The following is a 20,882-nucleotide window of genomic DNA, read 5'->3' as shown; positions in this document are numbered from 1 at the left end:
CTGTTCTTTGATTGTAACACCTCCGTAAAGGCACTATAAAGACAATTGATTTCCATGGCCATTCAATTTCCAAGGCCATTCAATTTCCCATTGATTGGACTATACAGTAGATCTATCGTTAAGTGTCAAATCGGCAACGTAAAGCTAATAAACTACCAATAGAGAGATATCAATTCACGGAAGACGAGCTAAGTAAAGTTACAGAAAAGCCTAGCTACTGAAACAGCAGGACAATTTTCTAAAGATTGTATTCATTGATTTTGAATTTTGTATTCAACGTTCTTTTCTTCTCAAGACACTTTAAATAGAAGGGAATTTGGAGAGATTTTCAATATCAATACCAATATCATGATGCATTAGCAAAACATATTGTATTGTTTGCTTCTTAAAGTAGTTTTAGGAAAGCACAAGCAGTGTCCTGGTCCTTCCTCTCGATGTGACCTCACCCCGTGATTCCTACGTCTGAAATTACAGAGAGCTGGCGACTCTCCTCACTCTAGGGGTAAAAGTAGACATGTCAGAGACTCGAACCACGGACCTTGGGTCTGTAGTCAACGTCCCTAATCACTGAGCCATGCTCGCACCTTTAAAGCATTAAAGCAAAACAATAAAGCGATCGTCAGAAAAAACAATCCAGAGAAACAGTATTGCATCGGAGATAGATTCAAATGGGGATCCACAGAGAGACAAAAGACAGAGACCAAGTTATTTCTTCAAGTGCTTCTTTACATCAGCTGATTCTCAACAACGATTTAAAAACACGAAAAACTTTTCTCTTCTAATCTTCCACAATTCTACTTTACCAGGCATGTTTGCGTGATTCCCCTGACATTTGAAGCTACTTGTTGAGGTTGGTAGAGGGTAAAATTATAACCTACATATATATTGCATGTGTATAAATGGTTAACATTTTTAAAAAAACAATAGGAAAAGGTAGGCGAGGGCTACTTTTAAGCCCGCTGAGCCCCCAACCCCCACCCCCCCCCCCCTCGAACTCCACCCGCTTGGCAGTATTTGTGAAAACATACTCAACAACGCCGGACATCTTTCCCTACGATGCATAAAAATAGATTTAGACTATGACTAAGAACAGCTACGAAAATTGCTTATGTTAGGAGCTTATTTCAATAATATAATACAACGATGCAACCAAAAATGCATCAATATGTGCTTTTTTTGCATCAATATGTTACAGATAGGCCATTTGGCACAGGTAAAGGACCATTTGGCCTACAAATGCCTTAATTTAAAGGTTTGTTTAGTCTCAAGAAGCTGAAGAAAAACTTTTACTTTTTTACAATGTTCCATGTTACTTAATGAAGAGAATCACTGTTCTTCTACCACACCACTTTTTTCAAGGTTAGTGGCTCTCTTCTTTCTCCAGGAGAATCTTACGAACTGCACAAATAAATAAAGCAGCTCAAGCAAAGAAAAGATGGATGCACCAACCCAGATTCCCATTTGGCCTCCGATTTCTCCAATTAGTTTATCAAGCGTGTACATCTGAATTTCAGTTATTTTCTAATATTCCATGTCACCGAAAAAAACATTGATGACAATAAAGTTGTCACGAACAAATTTTTCTGTCAGGTTACTCTCATCTAAACTCATGTCCAAGCTAAGAGAGACCCTTTGCCTTGCAAGATCTCGTGTTGACGGCCATTCTGAAAATGAAGCACTTTTACGAAACCTAATTTCATTGCATGGCAATCTGCATCCACAAGAAGCATAATTCTCGCTTCTCAGTGTTTCTTGGATGTTGCCCTGACAAAGAAAATCATCCCCTCTTCTACTAGGTGGTTTTCACTTTTTTTCGGCAAAAGAAGATTATAAAAGTGATATATCGTTTTACATTTGTGAACAACCTTCGAAAGAAAGCAAGATAGTATGCAGTTACTGATTGTATATTCTCCTTTGAACAGCAACTTCCTGTTCTCACCATTTGTGCATTTTGAAGGGTACGGGGCTTTGAGCCTCCGTATCTCTGTTTTCTTAACCTCTATTTGTGTCAAATGACAAACAGGGGCGAGAACTGTCCCAGAATCCACAGATGGAAATTGTTTGTGGTCTTGAATAATTACCTCAACGGAGTCACCAGGTTGACGTGATGAAATAGACATGCCATCTGACACATTAAGAAACAAGACAATTTCAAGTGAGGTTTCTGGGCCTGCTGTTCGTTGAACAAATGTTCCATTTGAATTTATCTTGTAGCAATAGCCACGGTACTCGATACTTAATCTTTCCAAGCCAGATTTCGGTTTAATTATGAAGGTGCTAGTGTCGTATGCAAGTTTTGCAGGAGAATCAATTTTTGATAAAATCTCCTCTAAGTTGCTGATGTGCCCGTATTCGTCAGTTTCTAGGGTAATATTAGATTTTTCAGCGAACTGCTTGACCCGGTATTTGCTTAATGTTTGACCCGCATACTGTTATGGCTGGCATTTTCATTTCAGATACCCTAACAGTTTCTACTTTTGTTAAAGACGGGCTTTTGAAGTATCTCCGTACTGTTGGCATCACTGTCAAAATTACAAGCGATACAAAAAAAAGCATTAGCAACAGCCAGATGCATCTCATTGCCTTTGATTTGGTCGAAAATAATCTTCCGAATCCATGCATCGTCAAACTCGCTGCTGATTCTTTAAGTCGTTTGCTGTTCTTTGATCCATCTTTAAAGTTGTTAATAACCGCGATTTTTGTTACCGCTTGCTCTTTCCTTTGGGTTTCTTTCCTTCGGGTTTCTTTCCTTCGACAACTGAGCAGAAAATTGGAATCTTCTTGTTATCTCTATCCAACCTCAGTTCTAGAAGCACAACGTTCTGTCAGTGCACCGTTTAGGGTTACCAATAGGCTCTGTGGCGTGATATGATTGGGGAATTACATTTACGTTGCCGATTTGACACTTAACGATAGATCTATTGTAAAGTCCAATCAATGGGAAATTGAATGGCCATGGAAATGAGTTGAGGAATAGTGCCTTTACGGAGGTGTTACAATCAAAGAACAGTCATTATTCAAGTACCGGCAATTCCATTTCACTAGATGCATCTGCCATTTAATATGGCCGAGAAATACCACCCAAAAAGTAGTATTAACGAGAGTGAGATATATGGTGCAATTTCTGGTGTCTCGATTTCTAATTGAATGAATATCACATGTGTGAGAGAACGAATAAAGCAATTTCCATATTTGGATAGATATATAATATCACGCATGAATCATTTACGAATTCATTTAAGTATGTTCATATATAATCTAAAGAATACATCAGCTTTATCGTTTTATAATGTAGCCAAACGTCTGATGTTAGCCTGTCCATGCAACCCTTCTACCTAGCTTTTTGTTTCACACTTACAGGTAATAAGTCTATATAGAAGGGTTGCGTATACCCAACTTGTCAAGTAACATCAAAATATTGGTTTGCGATTGGTCAGTATTGCAAAACTACTCACATGAAAAGCTTACCTCGCAGCAGAGTAGACAAACATAACTACCGTAATGGCTGGGAAGTTGAAATCAAAAAACACATGTTTCTGAAAACCCCCGCAGAGTTGCTTGCTTTAGCTTGACACATTACCTTCAGGGCCGGACGTACACGACGCCGTTTTGGGTTAACTTCTAGCTCTTTTACTTATGAATACTGAAAGCCAAACCAGAATTAAACCGGATCCGGAATTAAAGTCACGCCGTGCTAGTGGCGAAGTGAAAACCGACCTGAAATACTTCGCTGCGCATTCTATTTTGCGTAACAGCTCTGAATTGGTTGTCTGCATCATTTTCTTTCGATGCAACGAGCTTAGTGTTTAGAGAAAGATCCTTCACCAAGACACTAAACAGCTTCCCAAGTCACGGTCAAGCGATCAAACATTTTACCCGACATATTTTTTTGGTATTTAGGCAGAGAAAGTAAAAACTAAACAACAAAAATATGTTTATTTGTAGACTCATTTTGTTGGGTCCAATGTTATGTAAACAAGACGCGAAGCAGAGCAAAAATGAATTTCAATTCCAGTAACAACTTTTAATGGAGACGTGACCAGACCTGTCAACTCTCACGGTTTTGCCAGGAGACTCCAGGTTTTGCTTGCTTTCTCCCGGTCTCCCGGTTTTTTATGATTTTCTCCCTGTTTTTCCTTGTCCTACAGCAAAGGTTTTCTTATAGCAAAAACGATTGAAATGACTTTCTTCTCGACAAAGTTTTTTGTCAGTGTTTTCAAATCAACAAAAACGTTAAAAGCCAGTGGGAAGACGCTACCCATGATAATTCTTGTCATAAAATGTTTGTCAAAAATGACATTTTTGACAGGTATGTTGTCTATAAATTCAACAAATTCTAGGGATCTCCCTGTTTTGTGGGCAAATTTCCCTGTTTTTCTCAACAAAAAAATCTGAAATCTCCAGGTTTTGAAAATTTTCGGTTGACAGGTCTGCGTGCTATGGTTCAAATTGACAAGGGCAACCTGGGGTCACTAACTCAACTCCTTTGCGGACTTCATGAAGGTTATGGAACACAGCACTCTCCTCCCCAAAGCGTTTGTTTGTTTCTAACTGAACAAGAGGTGCTTTGCTTTTTATCTAAGATCGCCTGCTGGGAAAAAAGCCAAAGCATAAAGGTTTATCTTAAGTAAAGTGAATCGAAAGCTGTAAAAACAGGGGTTCTTCAAGGTACTATTTTTGGTTCCTTTCTCCTGTGCAATTGTGCAGATGATAATACAAATTGAATTGATAGAATGCATATAAGAAAGGCATATCCACTTAACTGTAACAGGAGTTGACTATCAAAAAGCAATGATTGAAAGCCGGTGTTATTCACATCTAAAGTGCTTAACTTTGAAAATGAAGGTTTCCATCATTTTCCAGTTACCTGGAAGGGGAAAGTTTGATATTCACCAAAGCCTCTGGTGCCGGTTCTGAATACAATGCAATGGCTTCAATTCTAGTAGTGCTGGCTGACGGTGGTGTGTTGGCGTCTGAATACATTGCCCTTTTTAGACGTAAAAATAAACAATGTGGACACCAACTTAAAAACCTGTATTGTTAATAAAATTGAAGTCTCGAGGCTTACAGAGTTTTGCTTCACACAAATCATTTTGGTAGGATCTCCGGTAGAAACCTAAATGTCACCTTCTTTCCTCGTGCTAGCTAAAGTTTCTAAAAAACCAACCCGGTTCCAGGTTTATATTGTCCTAAATTGTCCACTAAAATTTACTAGTAATCAAGAGAAAAAATAATTTTTATGATAAAGTGCTTTACAGAAATACGAGTAAATTTAGAGCGTAGTCGAGAGAAGGATTTTCGCTTTTTTTGTTATTTGAAACGAACTTAAATTTTAAATTAACAGATACAGCGGTGCAAGCAGCGTAGCATAACGTGAAAGACTCAAGGGAAAGTCCAGAGCGCTCAGCAAATACTGAATAACTATTACAAATTACAGAAACCAACACTGACAAATTGATAGGTTTAAATCAAATTAAATTACTGAAAATCTCTCTGAAGTTTAGGCTATCACAGTCGATTCTAAAGATAAATGCATATACTAGTTTGATGTTAACGGAAATATAACACTGAAATTGAGAGTAATCTGCTTTTCTGAGGGTTCTCGATGATGATAATTTAAATGTTTATGCTCATAGATGTGGTGTATTAAAGATGTAGCAGCCAAATGGTTAAATTATGTGAGATTTTTGACTGCGAGATTTTTGGCTTTAAAAGAAAAAGGGATGATCGAGAGTTCATTTTTAGTTATTTCGCTTCAAATATTTTCCAGGATATGTAAGAGAAACTTAACAGGAGGGTAAAACCATGAAGAAACAAGAGATAACTTAATTCCACAACAAATACCTTTCGGTAAAAGGGTTGATATGAAATTGGGATGCATTAAAAACATCCCATTGATTACAAGGCAGATTTTCTTGCGAGAATACAGCCTATACGCCATATCCTTTCGACAATACGACGATAGGACGGCAAAAGCTGCAGCCGTGGCTGAGCTTGCTGATGCTCTTAGTGCCACGAGCGGGTACTACTGCTCTTAATTATTTGTAAACGTATTTGGATAAACACGAACAAGATTTCTCTCTAATTGAACTAACAACTGCACTTCTATTAATATATCCTTTCAGCAGCGTGGGTTGCCTATAAAGCTAAAAATCTCGAACGATCTAGGTTTTACTATCTACTAGCAACTAACAGTAAAACAGATAACACACAAATTGTGCATAAAACCCATGTGTTCGGTTCTTTATAGTACAAAAGAGAATAAAATTAAATAAGTCGCTTAATTTAGGCCAAGCTAAATCCACAATTTTGGGCCTAATTTTTTGCCATTAGATGTGGCCTGGTTAAATCAAAGCTGGCAATATTTTTCATTGTTTTTGTCTAAATTTTCCCATCCTGTAATTTTTGAGGATTTCCAGGCACATGCATGGGTTATGAAAAATTTGATTGTTAATTTCTGGTCATTTTTATCGAGGCTCATTACGAGGTGGAGACCAAAAGTCATTGGCCAAGGCAGAAAAAATCGCAAGTGTTCAGGGGAAAATATTTAGTCGCCAGCGACAAAAATCGCCGTCGTTGGCGACAAAAATCGCTAGTGTGCGCTAGGCTTAAATGCTGCTTGCGAATAGCGCCGTGACTACCAAGCCCAGATTGAATTGCGCAAAATGAACCATATGACGTTAAGGTTACGGTAAACGTTTTCTGGATGGAAACATCCATTTTTCGATTATCTCACATTCAAGTAGCCGAACTTTCAAGGCACACAATGATACCAAAATTGAAACGAACAGAAATCTTGAAAATGGAAAAAATGCCATGTAAACGAAGGTTTCCATAATTTCTTTATCAGAACTTTTAGTTGAGGCCTGAAAATCTCTTGACCTGTTAAGGCGATTATCGTTGCTTTGCGGTGGTTGTGGTCGCATGTCTTATTTACAATATCGCATGGCACATATATATTATTATATAATTACAATATTATTGATCTTAAATCTTCTAGTGTCTTGACCCGGATTACGTGGTTTAAAAGTGTACCTTGCAAGCAAGATCAGTTAAATCTCGTTTTCTCCGAACTCACAAATCCTCTACATACAGGTAAGAAAAAGCTATTGTGTACCCAAGAAGTCAATCGAATGGCTCAAAAATTTGCACACGGCCAGGACAGATGTCGGGTAAGCAAAGAGTGTCTCAAAATTTTTGGATTTGCTCTGGTCCGTCTTTTATAGCCAAATACAGCTATGAGAGGGAAGAAAAATTGTTTGCCAATTTTTGACAGGGTACAGTTTCAAGGGGAGGAGGAATTTGAAAAATCTCAGACAAATTTTGGTAGCTTAGGATCTGCGCGTTCTGCTGATATAAGTCAGATTTTGATACCTAAAACGCAAGGGTACAAACTAGCTTTTGAAGGTGGTACACTCATTTAAGCAATAATTTGCCTGGAAAATATAATATAATTATGGTTGGAATCACCATGTTTTTGTGCATCGAATGATGTATAGTGTAATCTGATTCCATCAATAGTTTGATTTTTAGGGAGAGAAAACCAAATATCGTGTCAAAAACGTTTACCGTAACCTTAATAGGAAAACAGCGTATCCTAAAACGTTTCAAAAAACAGAATCATTCACTTCTTTTGCGACCCCTTTTTCGAGGTTAGAAGATTTTCTTCTCTTCTTCCGGCATAAAAAATCAATAAACTGGATTAACAAATAAATCAGCTCAAATACAGAAAAAATTGATGCACCAATCCATATTCCCATCTGGCCTCCAATTTCTCCAACAAACCTTTCAGTAGTATACATTTTAAGTTCAGTTATTTTCTCATACTCCATACCCCCAAAAAAGACGCTGATTACAACGATGTGCTTATGGATCCTTGGGTCCTCTGATGTCATCTTTGCAGTTGATGAATACTTGCGAAATTTCGTTTCTGTACACGGTAGCTCGCAGTTGCAGGAGGCGTAATTCGAATCAAGGAGCTTTTCAGTAATTGTCAAAGAGCATGAAGCTTCGCTTTGATTTCTTGATAGTTGCTTTCTCATCGCTTTTGGTAAAAGGTGGCTATGCCAAGCGAATATATAAGAACATCTTTGTGAAACTTGGCTAAGGAGGCAAGACAATCTGCAGTTGCTAACTGTATAATCACCTTTGAAAAGCAGCTTCATGTTTTCGCCATTTGTGCATTTTGATGGGTAAGGAGGTTTAAGCCTCGTAATCTCGGTCTTTTTCATTTCAATAAAAGTCTGATGGCCGATTGGAGCAAGAATTCTCCCAGAATCCAGAGACGGAAATTGTTTGTGATCTTGTATGAGAACATGAACGGCGTCTGTTGGAGAGGTATTAAATTGTACTCCATTTGATAAATTTACAAATAAAATAATATCGAAGGTGAACCCAAGATTAACCGATTTTTGTATGGCAGTTCCATTCGCATTTACTTTGTAGCAATAACCTTGGTTGGCCACAAGTACTCTTTCGATGGCAATGTCATGTTTGTCAGGGTTGATAATAAACATGGTGTTGTTATCATATGCTAGATCTTCTAGAGAGGAAGCTTTCCATAATATGTCATCCATGTTGTCTATACGTCCAAGCCAGTTATATTTAACGGTTATGTTTTTCTCTTTTGCAAATTTTGTGACTTTAGCTTTACTAAAGCTTGGCCCGCATACTGTTACAGCTGGAATCTTCATTTCTGAAACCCTGACAGTTTCTTCTTTTGTTAAAGACGGGCTTTTGAAGTAGCCCCGAATTGTTGGCATCACTGTCAAAATTACAAGTGATACGAAGAAAAGAATTAGCAACAACCAGATGCATCTCATTGCTTTTGATTTGGTCGAAAGCAATCTTCCGAATCCATGCATGGTCAAACTCGCTGCGGATTCTTTCAAGTCAATTTCTGTTCTTTGATCCATCTTTAGATCTTTGAAAAATCTGGAATTTTATTACTTCTGTTTTATCAAGACTGTGTAAATCTTGTGTTTCTTCTTCGACACTTCATTTGTATTCTGTGTGTTGTTTTTCATTAGCACCCGGTGTTTTAATGGTTTACAGGAGCAGGCTGTACTTATTGATTTGATATCAATATCTGTTGATACCATTTTTGCCACCGGTATAATCATTTCTATTGAAGCTGGAGTACTAACGCATATAATAGCTAATTGGTTTACCCGCTTTAACGGATTACGCTGCTCATCTCAATGGCAACACAGCCATTTGATTCAGATAATCCGGAATTCAAGTTGTTTCTGATTGGTTTAAAGCGTTTAATTGGCACTCAAGTTCAACGGTGCGTTAATAACACTCCGGTAAAGAAATGAGTACAATAGGAAACAGATTGCCTTTAACCATAGTCAATAGAAAAACCAAAAGAGTTTTTTCTATTGACTATACTTTAAAGGCAGTCTGTCCCCTTCGTGATGCTCAGGGAAATTACGCTATTGTGGTTCTTCATTCTGATTGTTTATTTGTGCATAGAATCGATGATGCATGAATATCGTGGCCATGAAATGAGATTCTGAGGACAATGGGGGACATACTGCCTTCAACGTTATCAAGGCTCTTCCAAAGTTAAATTTACGCAGATCGACAACATAAACAATTCTTACTATTGAATGGAATAAACAGCGTGCACACGCTTTTGACACGTACGTGTAATGTGTATATCCTTAGTATTTTCTTAAAACCCCACGCAGTTACAATGTTATATTGTAGTGTAATACGTGCCTATATACGCGGCAGCACGTAGAGTAATAATCAAAATGATGATTTAATATTTGATTTAGAACAGTAGGAAATTACATGTTATGATTCTCTATACCAAATAAGGACATACCCATGGTAAATATCAATCGACCAGTCACTGTGAATACATATGTTGTAACACGAAATTAGTTAGGGAGTTGGTTGGAGTTAGAGTTGAAAGTAAGAAATGTGATTGGTGGATATGTAAAAAGAAATGGTTGTGGATTTAATACTAAACGATTGTGATCTTTTTTTGGTTCTGCATCTTAAACTTCGTCCATCATTAAATTTTGTGATAGAGGCACCGCTAGAAATAATGGTCCATTACGTTACCTCACAGAATATGTCGAAAAACATCTTGTTCACGGTGGTGTATTATATACAAGAATAAAAAATTTATGATACCGGCCATAAAGCCCTGGCAAAACGACTAAACATTTCACTAAACATTTCATTCAACTTTTGTTTAGTGAAAAGTTTAGTGGAAAGTTTATTCGTTTTGCCACCGTGTTTAATGTGGTTCAGTCGTGTTGAAGCCAGCTTCTATCTCCTCATTTGTAGCGTTGTGTTGTAATTATCGTTTATAGTAATTTGTAAGTAGCCTAAGTAGCTTGATTATACCTCATTCGCACTGACGCGGCTGAGCCGGCTTTGTCCAAACCAGGTTAGATTTAACCATCAAATGCATCCAATCAAACGCACAATCAATGATCTGGTTTGGTTTGGGCTGGTTTGACTTCTCGGTGTGATTGGGGTACAAGCAAGCTGTATCGTAGGTGTTAGTCTAGTTCCATGTCTTTATGTTATGGCCGTGGTGTAGTCATTTATTTTTGCTCCCATGGCATCGTCCTGTAGCGTTGCATAGTTATTTAAAGCATAGTACAATGTAGCCTATGTTTGTAATATCTTGTATGGATATATATAAAAAAGACATCCATAAAAACTTTGGTTTCTCACAGAAAAAGGCTAGAAGCAAATGACTTCTAAGTTAACAGACTCGCATTATGCAGACGACCTAGGCCTATTTGACAACAATATGTGCGTGTTCAACAACTATTACAACCCCTAGAAGATGCAGCATTCGTTACTTGTCTGAATGTGAAGGTCGGACAAACTAAGAGAATTTAAAAACAAAACAAATAAAGTTGTAATGAAAGCTAAGAATGAAATACAGATGAAGAAAGCCGAACGATCAAAATACTTGCCCAATGGAGAGATTTTCTGAAAAAAACTAATGAACAAATGGTGGAATAATGCGAAACGAGCAATATCTGTGAAAAAACATACATCTTCCCTTTCAAAAATACATGCAGCCAGTATTAAGCAAGGCAGGTCTACCAATATGATAAACATTAACAAGCTGTTTCTTCAGCAATAGAATACAAAAATGCAATTGGAAAAAATTCTACCCTTCCAATCTTACACAATGTTAGTAAATTAGGCATGCCTTCCTCTCCTAACAATTCAAGCAATTGGTTGAGACTGGAATAGGGTAAGACATACATTATAACCATCAAATACTTACACATGTGTTTAACTCGTTCTTTTTGAAAATAGAGTTTCATAGTTCTTAGCTTAATACTTAAAGCTTAAACTTCCCGGTCTCTTTGCCTAGAAAAGTTGTCTCGAGATCGTTTTTACGCTGGAATTGAAAACTATGCCTCTCTATAAAAAGGTTGATATCAAATTGAGATGCATCGAAAACATCCCTTGCGATAATACAGCCTGTTGGAAGCGAAGTGTCATATGACATGGAAATCGATGTCTGTTTACAGGCAAACTTCGGATCATTAACCATCCAATCCCCTTCACTCTTGATAGTTTTCGCACATTCCATCCTGATTCAAACAAGAAAAATTGGTTCTTGAAAATTAAAGGGTTACCCTTCTCTCCTTTCTGGTTCTCTAGTTTGCTTCCTCTTTCTCCACATACTCAAGTTCCCTATCATTAGCAGCCTATCATTAGAAGGTAGTCTTATAAAAGTGAGGTGCATAGAAAGTATTCTACAATTGTTATGACGACCTCATAAAACAGAATCATTCGCTTCTTTTGACATCCCTTTATCGAGGTTAGAAGATTTCCTTCTCTTCTTCCGGCACAAAACACCCGCAAACTGGACGAACAAATAAATCAGCTCAAATAAAGAAAAAATTGATGCACCAATCCATATTCCCATCTGGCCTCCAATTTCTCCAACGAACCTTTCAGTAGTATACATTTTAAGTTCAGTTATTTTCTCATACTCCATACCCCCAAAGAAGACGTTAATAGCCACGATGTGCTTATGGATACTTGGATCAGAAGATGTTAGCTTTGCAGATGATGAATATTTATTGTATCTTGTTTCTGTACACGGTAGTTCACAGTTGCAGGAAGCGTAATTCGAATTATAGAGGCTTTCGTGAATTGAATAAGTGCATGATAATTCGCTTTCATTTCTTGCGAGCGGCTTTCTCATCGCCTTTGGTAAAAGGATGCTATCAAAAAAGTGGATACGAGAACATTTTTGTGAAACTTGGATAAGGAAACAAGACAGTCGGCAATTGCTAATCGAATAGTCACCTTTGAAAAGCAGTCTCAAGTTTTCGCCATTTGTGCATTTTGATGGGTACGGAGGTTTTAGCCTCTTAATTTCAGTTTTTTTAATTTCAATAGAGGTCAGATGACCTACTGGAGCAAGAACCGTCCCAGAATCCCGTGATGGAAGTTGTCTGTGATCTTGTATGTTCACTTCAACGGAGTCCGTTGTAGACCTGCGTAAATATACTCCATCTGATATATTTAGGAACAATCCTATGAAAAGAAATTTCTCGATATCAGTCGAGCGTTGTACGAAAGATCCATTCGCATTTACTTTGTAGCAGTAACCTTGGTTGGCCACAAGCACTCTTTCGATGGCAATGTCATTTTCGTCAGGGTTGATAATAAACATGGTGTTGTTATCAAATGCTAGATCTTCTAGAGAGGAGGCTCTCCCTAATATGTCATCGATGTTGTCTATAAGTCCAATCCGGTTATATTTGACGGTTAGGTTTTTCTCCTTTGCAAAATTTGTGACTTTAGCTTTACTAAAGCTTGGTCCGCATACAGTTATGGCTGGCATTTTCATTTCAGATACCCTAACAGTTTCTACTTTTGTTAAAGACGGGCTTTTGAAGTATCTCCGTACTGTTGGCGTCACTGTCAAAATTACAAGCGATACAAAGAAAAGCATTAGCAACAGCCAGATGCATCGCATTGCCTTTGATTTGGTCGACAGCAATCTTCCGAATCCATGCATGGTCAAATTCGCTGCTGATTCTTTCAACTCGTTTGCTGTTCTTTGATCCATCTTTAAAGTTGTTAATAACCGCGATTTTTGTTACCGCTTGCTCTTTCCTTTGGGTTTCTTTCCTTCGGGTTTCTTTCCTTCGGCAACTGAGCAGAATATTGGAATCTTCTTGGTATCTCTATCCAACCTCAGTTCTAGAAGCACAACGTTCTGTCAGTGCACCGTTTAGGGTTACCTCTGTGGCGTGATATGATTGGGGAATCACATTTACGTTGCCGATTTGACACTTAACGATAGATCTATTGTATAGTCCAATCAATGGGAAATTGAATGGCCATGGAAATTGAATGGCCAAATCAACATTTTATTCTAAGCACTAGAACAACAACTCCATTAGCGTGCAATGCTTTTCTTTAATTTTAGTTGTTCAAAAGAACAAACAGACCTATTCTATTATCCTGATACCATTCATTTGTACTTCTGATCGAAGGCGCCAATTTAAAAACTGAAAAAACAATTGAAATCCACCCAACCAATCAAATTCGGTTACTTGAATTTTAGAAACCTGTGAACAAGAAAATCGGATCAGCTTCGCAGACTCTACTTTCTCTCCTTTTTTCAATTTTGTCAACAGAGTCGTCACGCAAGCTACTATTCAAGTACCGGCAATTCCATTTTACTAGTTGCATCTGCCATTTAATATTGCGCACAAATACGCAAAAAATTGTATTCATGAAAGTGAGATATATGATGCAATAACTGGTGTCCCGATATCTGATTGAATGAATACCACATGTGCGATGGAACAAATAACGAATTTTGCATATATGAATCGATAAATAATATAATGCATTTTCACGTATAATCTATATAGTACATCAGCTTGATCGTTTTATAATATTACAAGCGTTATGCTTCCAATCATATTGCGTCAATTTAGGGGTCCCAACCAAGGTTTGACGTTGGCTTGTCCTTGCATCACTTCTGCATAAAAATTTGTATAACCCTTGAGGCACGAATAACATGACGCCGTATTTGGTTAGCTTCCTGTTCTTTTACTTAAGCCTGGTTTCCATATAGCCGTAAGGATGCCTGCGGCTGCCTGCGACTGCTTTCTGCCATCTTCCATCTTCCATCCCTACGGTATCGCCGGCAGATAATTCTTTATGGAAACGCTTTCTAACGGTACCGCAGGCAGCTGTTTGAAGTGCCGTAAGACTGCCGGGAGAGCCGGGAGAAAGTTGAACGAGTTCAACTTTTCCCGGCTCTTACGGCAGCCTCCCGGTACCGCCGACAGACAAATTACAAATGGAAACGCCTTGCCTGCGGCTGCCTGCGGCATTCTTTTGTTCAAACGGATCATGTGATGTGCAAGAACCAATTGAAACAGGGCTTTGTTGTTGAATTTTGCCCGCCAGTTTTTCCCGCTCAAACTTTACCTAGTTACCGGCATAGTTACCGATACCGCAGGCAATTGAAAACAGAACGTTTCCATTTGCCGGCGCTACTGTAAGGGTGGAAGATGGAAGATGGCAGAAAGCAGTCGCAGGCAGTCGCAGGCAGTCGCAGGCAGCCTTACGGCTATATGGAAACCAGGCTTTATGGATACTGAAAGCCAAACCGGAATTAAATACACGCCGTGCTAGTGGCGAAGTGTAAACGGATCCGAAGTACTTCGCCTCGCATTCTATTTTTTGTAACAGTTCCGAATGGGTTGTCTGGTCTGGATCATTGTCTCTTGATGCAAAAAGCTTAGCTTTTAGAGAAAGACCCTTCACCAAGACGCTAAAGCCCCGGCCAAACGACTCGAGGGAAAAATCGAGTCGTTTGGCCACCTTGTGGAGCGAGTCGAATGGTGTTGAGTGAGATCGAGTGAAGTGTGATCTTTATCAAAAAAGTCGAGTGAAAAAGGTGTTGTCGAATGAAAATCGAATCGTTTGGCCACCTTGTCAAGTGAATCGAGTGAGCGCGTGCGCAGTTATCAACTCTAATGCTTAGTTATTTTTAAAAGAGCTAGGGTTATATTCGAGAGCGGGGCGGCCAAAAGGGGCAGGGAAGTATACTAGCCTGGGGACTTTTAAAAGTGATGAATTCCATTTTAAGAATCGAATTAATCAAACGAAACAAAAGTATACCTAAAAATAGTAATTTGCTTAAACGAAAAAAAAATATTTAGTGACGGTTACTGCATGAAACGAACGAACAGGATCTTATGACAATAGAGTTCGTCAAGAGAATGTAAAAGGACATTTGCATCAGCTGCTTTGCGTTTCTTTGTCTTCATTTCAAATGTTTGTTGGCATGAGTAAAAGTCGAGTGAAAAATCGAGCGAAAAATCAAATCGTTTGGCCCAGACAGCTTCCTAAGTCACGGCCAAACATTTTACCCAACATTTTGTTTTTGGTATTTAGGCAATGAAGGTAAAAACTAAACAATAGAAATGTTTATTTAGAAATAAATTTTTAAGGAAAAGAAGGAAAAGAGGAGCAGTCACTACAACCTGGTTGCAACTTTCTGCAAAGAAAGAGGTATTCCGTTATGACCTTAATGTGAAATGTTGGATCGTTTGAACACCATGTTTTGTTGGGTCCAATGTTATATAAACGAGGTGCAAAGCAGAGCGAAAATAAATTTCAATTCAAGTAACCAATTCTAATAGAGACGTGCTATCGTTTGAATCGCCAAGGGAAATCTGCGGTCATTAGCTCCACTCCTTTGGGGATTCCGTGATGGTTCTGGATCACAGCACGCTCCTCTCCAAATCATTTGTTTGTTTCTAACTGAACAAGTAGAGGGAGGTGCTTTGCTTTGATCCTAGATGACCTGCTGGAAGAAAGCCAAAGCATAAAGGTTAGTCTTAAGTAAAGTTAATGGAAAGGAAAGGGAAAACAGGTGTTCCTCAAGGTCCGGTTCTTGGTTCCATTCTTTTGGGCAATTGTGCAGATGATGAAACAAATTGGATTGAAAATATGCATAGGCGGTGTAACTGGCGTGGGAGCTGGCGCTGACACAGCGTGGGGGCTGGCGCCTGTATCGTTTATAAAATTGAAGTCGCGAGGCTTACAGAGTTGTGCCTCACACTAATCATTTTGGTAGGATCTCCAGTAGAAGCCTAATAATCGCCTTCTTTGCTCGTGCTAGCTGAAGTTTCTAAAAAGCCCACTCGGTTCCAGGTCTCTACTGTCCTAAATTGTCCACTAAAGTTCACTACTAGCCAACAGAACAAATAATTTTCATGACAAAGTGCTTTACAGAAAGACGAATAAGCGTAGAATGAAGTCGAGAGAAGAAGATTCGCTTGTTTTCGCTTTTTGTTATTTGAAACTAACTAAACTTTTAAATTAACAGATACAGCAGTGCAAGAAGCGTAGCATAACGTGAAGGACTCAGGGGAAAGACCAGAGCATTCAGCTATTGAATAACTATAAAAATTTACAGAAACCAACATTGACAAATTCCTTGATTGGTTTAAATACAATGAAATCGTTGCAAGTCCCTCTGAAGTTTAGGCTACCACAGTCGATTCTAAAGATAGATGCAGTTTGAAGTTAACGGAAATATGACACTGAAATAGAGAGTAATCTGCTTTTCTTAGGGTTCTCGATGATGATAATTAAAATGTTTATGCTCATAGATGTGGTGTATTAAAGATGTAGCAGCCAAATGGTTAAATTCTGTGAGATTTTTGACTGCGAGATTTTTGGCTTTAAAAGAAAAAGGGATGATCGAGAGTTCATTTTTTTCTATTTTGCTTCAAATATTTTCCAGGATATGTAAGAGAAACTTAACAGGAGGGTCAAATCATAAAGAAACAAGAAAATGCTCAATTCCACAACAAATACCTTTCGATAAAAGGGTTGATAGAAAATTGGGATGCATAAAAAACATCCCATTGAATACAAGGCAGATTTTCTTGCGAGAATACAGCCTGTAAAAAGCGAGGTGTCACTTGACATGGAAATAAATACTTTTTATGGTTATGTTTTTCTCTTTTGCGAATTTTGTGACTTTAGCTTTACTAAGGCTTGGTCCGCATACAGTTATGGCTGGCATTTTCATTTCAGATACCCTAACAGTTTCTACTTTTGTTAAAGACGGGCTTTTGAAGTAGCCCCGAATTGTTGGCATCACTGTCAAAATTACAAGCGATACAAAGAAAATCATTAGCAACAGCCAGATGCATCTCATTGCTTCTGACCTGGTCGACAACAATCTTCCGAATCCATGCATGGTCAAACTCGCTGCTGATTCTTTCAAGTCAATTTCTGTTCTTTGATCCATCTTTAAGGTTGTGAAGAACCTGTAACTTGTTTTGTAACTTCTGTTTGAGTGTCAATCTAGTGTTTTTTCTTCCATCACCCATTTGTCGTTTACATGTTGATATTCATTAGCAATCAGTTTTGAACGCGTTGCAGGAACAATGGTTGTGTTTATTGATGCTGACATAAATTAAATGGTAAGGATTCATCCATTTTTAAGTAACGGTTTAATAGACACTATGGGAATTATAACAATGAATAGATGATTCAAGATCTCGTGCTGGGGATCATTTGCTTTCGGTCTGATTGTTAAATGGGAATTATGTAATTACGTCACTGAATATGTCATGTACAAGAACGTCTCGTTCATGGTGGTGTATAATGTGTTAGGTTTAACAAAGAACATACTAACTGTTAAACCCGACTGTTCAATGGTAATCGGACTGTTGAAATGTTTTAATACAGGAATGTTGGAGTGCTAGGGTATTGGAATGTGGAAAACAAAAAATTTATGTCTTCTAAAGAAGATCCTCCCTTTTCAATAAGTTATCGTTCTTAGGACCAAATGCATTTATGATTGCACTTGTTTTCATTTTGCTATACAGGTTATGTACATCGCATTCCTGCACTCCGATAATTCAGAAATCTGATGAAAGCATTTCATATTTAATTTATTAAAGCTCTTCATATGACACTCTTCACAGTATATTGTTTTGGAACATTGGTTGAAAACTCTAAACTAGGAAATATATATACCAAGTTGTGGATCGAAAAAGGCCAAACAGAGACGCGAGCAGACGACTGGTGAGGTTGTCCAATCAATGCCGTTTGCCTGTAGAGAATATCACAAATGGTTCAAGAGTGAAAACTGTCCACACAACGGCAGCCTTTCAGTTGTACGTAACTGGATTCTAAAGCAGCTGGAGCAACGACCACCGGCTCTGCCAATTATCCAAAAACATGTTGCCATTATAATTTTTGTCACAATCTCGGTATCCATGTAAATATTATTCAATGGCAGAATCTCATCTTAACCATTGATTTTGAAAGAAGATCAAGTGTTAAGCTTTTTGAAACCGTTTGACATTCTTCTGTCCACGACTAGCTAGCGCGCTATTTGTTTTTGCAACGTAAAGTGACAGCTGCTTTGCAAAAAGCCATATTTCTAGATATTCTAGATCTACGTGTACACTTTCGTTAATATTCGCCAAAGAATTTGATAAAAACGACAGGCTTGTATTATCAGCATCCATGTTTACTTTCACCGATTTAAGGGTGGGGGAAGATCGTAAAATTAGTTCCAAGGAAAGATGTTCAATGGCCATTCTTCGAATGGGTTTCTTGCATTTCATTCGTCTTCCAGATTGTTAGATACCATTATGTTATGTGTTGACAAAAAATCTTTCTCACAACAAGGCCCAATTTGCTACTGGAATTGGGCCTGGTTCAAGGTGGTGACAACATTAGAGGGCCAAATCTTAACGAGGAATGAAAAACTTTAGTGGATAGAACAAGATATGCATAATACAAAAATTTACATTGTAATCTTCCCATTCCTCTTTGTAACTTTGAAGGTTAATCTACGAATAGACATTCTACGTGAAAAGCACATTTTTCAAAAGGTGAGTCGAAGCAGAGTAAAATACCATAAAGTAAAACGCTTTTTGCGAGTCAAAGCAGAGGACAACGCTTTTTGCGAAGCAGCTGTCTTTTTACGTTGCAAAAACAATTTCCGATAGTTTTCAAAATTAAATGCATTAAAATTTTATTTGATGCTGTTTTAAGCGATACTGTAGCGCGTGGTAGCAAAAAAATTATTTAGTTGCGGTGCGTTTTAAACAAAATAGCCAAAGGGACACAGTTAAATTGAATTTCTATTATAAGTGCTACAAGATTTAATAAGTTACGCTCTCGTTTCAATGACAAAGAGTTTGTTGAAATAGCAACAAGCTTTTTGAAAATATCATAATTCTGACTTCTTCTAGATTTATTGTATTTTATCACATGATTTGCTTGACACTAACGATAGATTTTATCAAATAGTGTTGTATTCACAATATGTTTTTGCCAAATGCAAATAATCTTTCAATAAATGCACGGTTGAAATAAGAAAGTATTTTTAATTTCTTTGACATTCTTTAGAACATAACTTTCTCATTGATTAAACTAAATTATAGGGAAAACAAAGAAAATGTGCTATTTCATAAAATACTGATCTATGGTTGTAATACAGCTTTTTGTTAAGATAACAATAAAAGCAAAAACAGATTAGAAATCTCATCCAAAATATTTCACAACCAACAAACATTTTAAGCTGTTTAGCATTTGAATTGGTTTCTTTTCTGCACAAAGGAAACCTCAAAAACCATACTGTTACTGCTAAATCAAAACAACTTTTAATAGGGTTTGAAGATACATACTTCTGTATCAATAAAGTCCTTTGCTTTATCAAACATTCGGCTTGGATATAAAGGGAATAAATTGATCAAATATTCAAGCATTGTAGCGCCTTTCTATAAAAGTTTAATTTTTCTTTTTTGTGAAAGAGCGAAGAAGCCAATCAGGAAACTCTTGCACCATTGACCAAACCAATCAGATCATCTACATAAAATCAACATTCGTGTTTATATGTAGATGATATCGTTGAATAAAATGCAGATGTATTAAGGCAGGTTAAAAGCATGTTGTTTGTTAGAAGCGCGAACTCGTAGTTGGAAAAATTAGCTTGATTTCTAAAACGTCTTGTTATAAAAGTGTAAGTCATGGAGCTCAAGGATTCGGCTGCGAATATGTCAATGCATGGATTTGGAAGGATATTCATTAGCAAATCGAAGCGAACACAATTCGTCTGGTTGGTGATCATGATCTGTAACTTGCTCATTTTCAATATTTGTGTTATTTCACTGTTGAGATACTATCTAAGTAACCCATCCATGACAAAAAGTGAAACGGTTATCACTTCAAAAATTCGTTTTCCCAGTGTTACGGTTTGTGGGCCTAGCGTCAGCAAACACAAACTGGAACGATTTGCAGAAGAATCCAATAAAACTATCCAGGTAGATTTTGACGTCAACAAGAAGTTCTCACACCCCTATCTCCGCAAGGAAGAAATCTTACAGAATTTATCAACGGTTGAAAACTATTGGAGAATTATACCTGACATGGAGAGTCTTTTCATGACGAATACTTCAGGATTTTGCACATTTGCCACTCTAGAGAAATGCAATTTCACAAGTGACATCGGAAGAGTACTAGTATTTTACAAAGGTGTTTGCAATAAAGTGAACGTGAACGGAAAATATTTTCAGAAAAAACCTGGTTCCTTACATGGGCTTTCATTCATATTGTTTGTTAATATATCTGACGTTGTTCCATGGGCATTGTCAAGCGAAGGCGACTCGGTGTACGTTGATATAAAGGAGTTTGACGAGCCTGTATTTCATGGTTCAGGTTCTATACTTGCATCAGTAGGACAATTAACACGAATCGAAATTAGCAAAACCCGTGGTAACCCGGCTTAAAAGTCCCTTCCATTCGAATTGCACAAATGGGAAAAATAAACCACTGCTGTTTGAGGGAACATACACAATTGAAAATTGTCATATTAC

At 37.7% G+C, this 20,882-nt stretch overlaps 2 protein-coding genes across 2 annotated transcripts in view; both read right to left on the bottom strand.

Annotated features, from left to right (window-relative positions):
- LOC135695619 (CD151 antigen) overlaps nucleotides 1-20,882 on the bottom strand; it is a 133,170-nt gene that overhangs the window by 71,193 nt on the left and 41,095 nt on the right. The window lies entirely within an intron of this gene.
- Nucleotides 11,768-13,075, bottom strand: LOC135695701 (acid-sensing ion channel 1). The gene has a single exon (XM_065214870.2). The coding sequence runs from the start codon at nucleotides 13,073-13,075 to the stop codon at nucleotides 11,768-11,770; it is 1,308 nt and encodes a 435-aa protein (XP_065070942.2).

Source organism: Rhopilema esculentum, chromosome 2 (assembly GCF_057945365.1).
Source record: "Rhopilema esculentum isolate cy_ngs chromosome 2, ASM5794536v1, whole genome shotgun sequence".
Classification (NCBI taxonomy): Eukaryota; Metazoa; Cnidaria; class Scyphozoa; order Rhizostomeae; family Rhizostomatidae; genus Rhopilema; species Rhopilema esculentum.
The sequence above is the reverse complement of the archived record's forward strand: the minus strand, read 5'-3'. Positions and strand labels throughout refer to the sequence as shown.

Excerpts from the sequence above, each read along its gene's own strand:
- LOC135695701 (XM_065214870.2), bottom strand. The coding sequence starts at position 13,075 with ATGGATCAAAGAACAGCAAACGAGTTGAAAGAATCAGCAGCGAATTTG.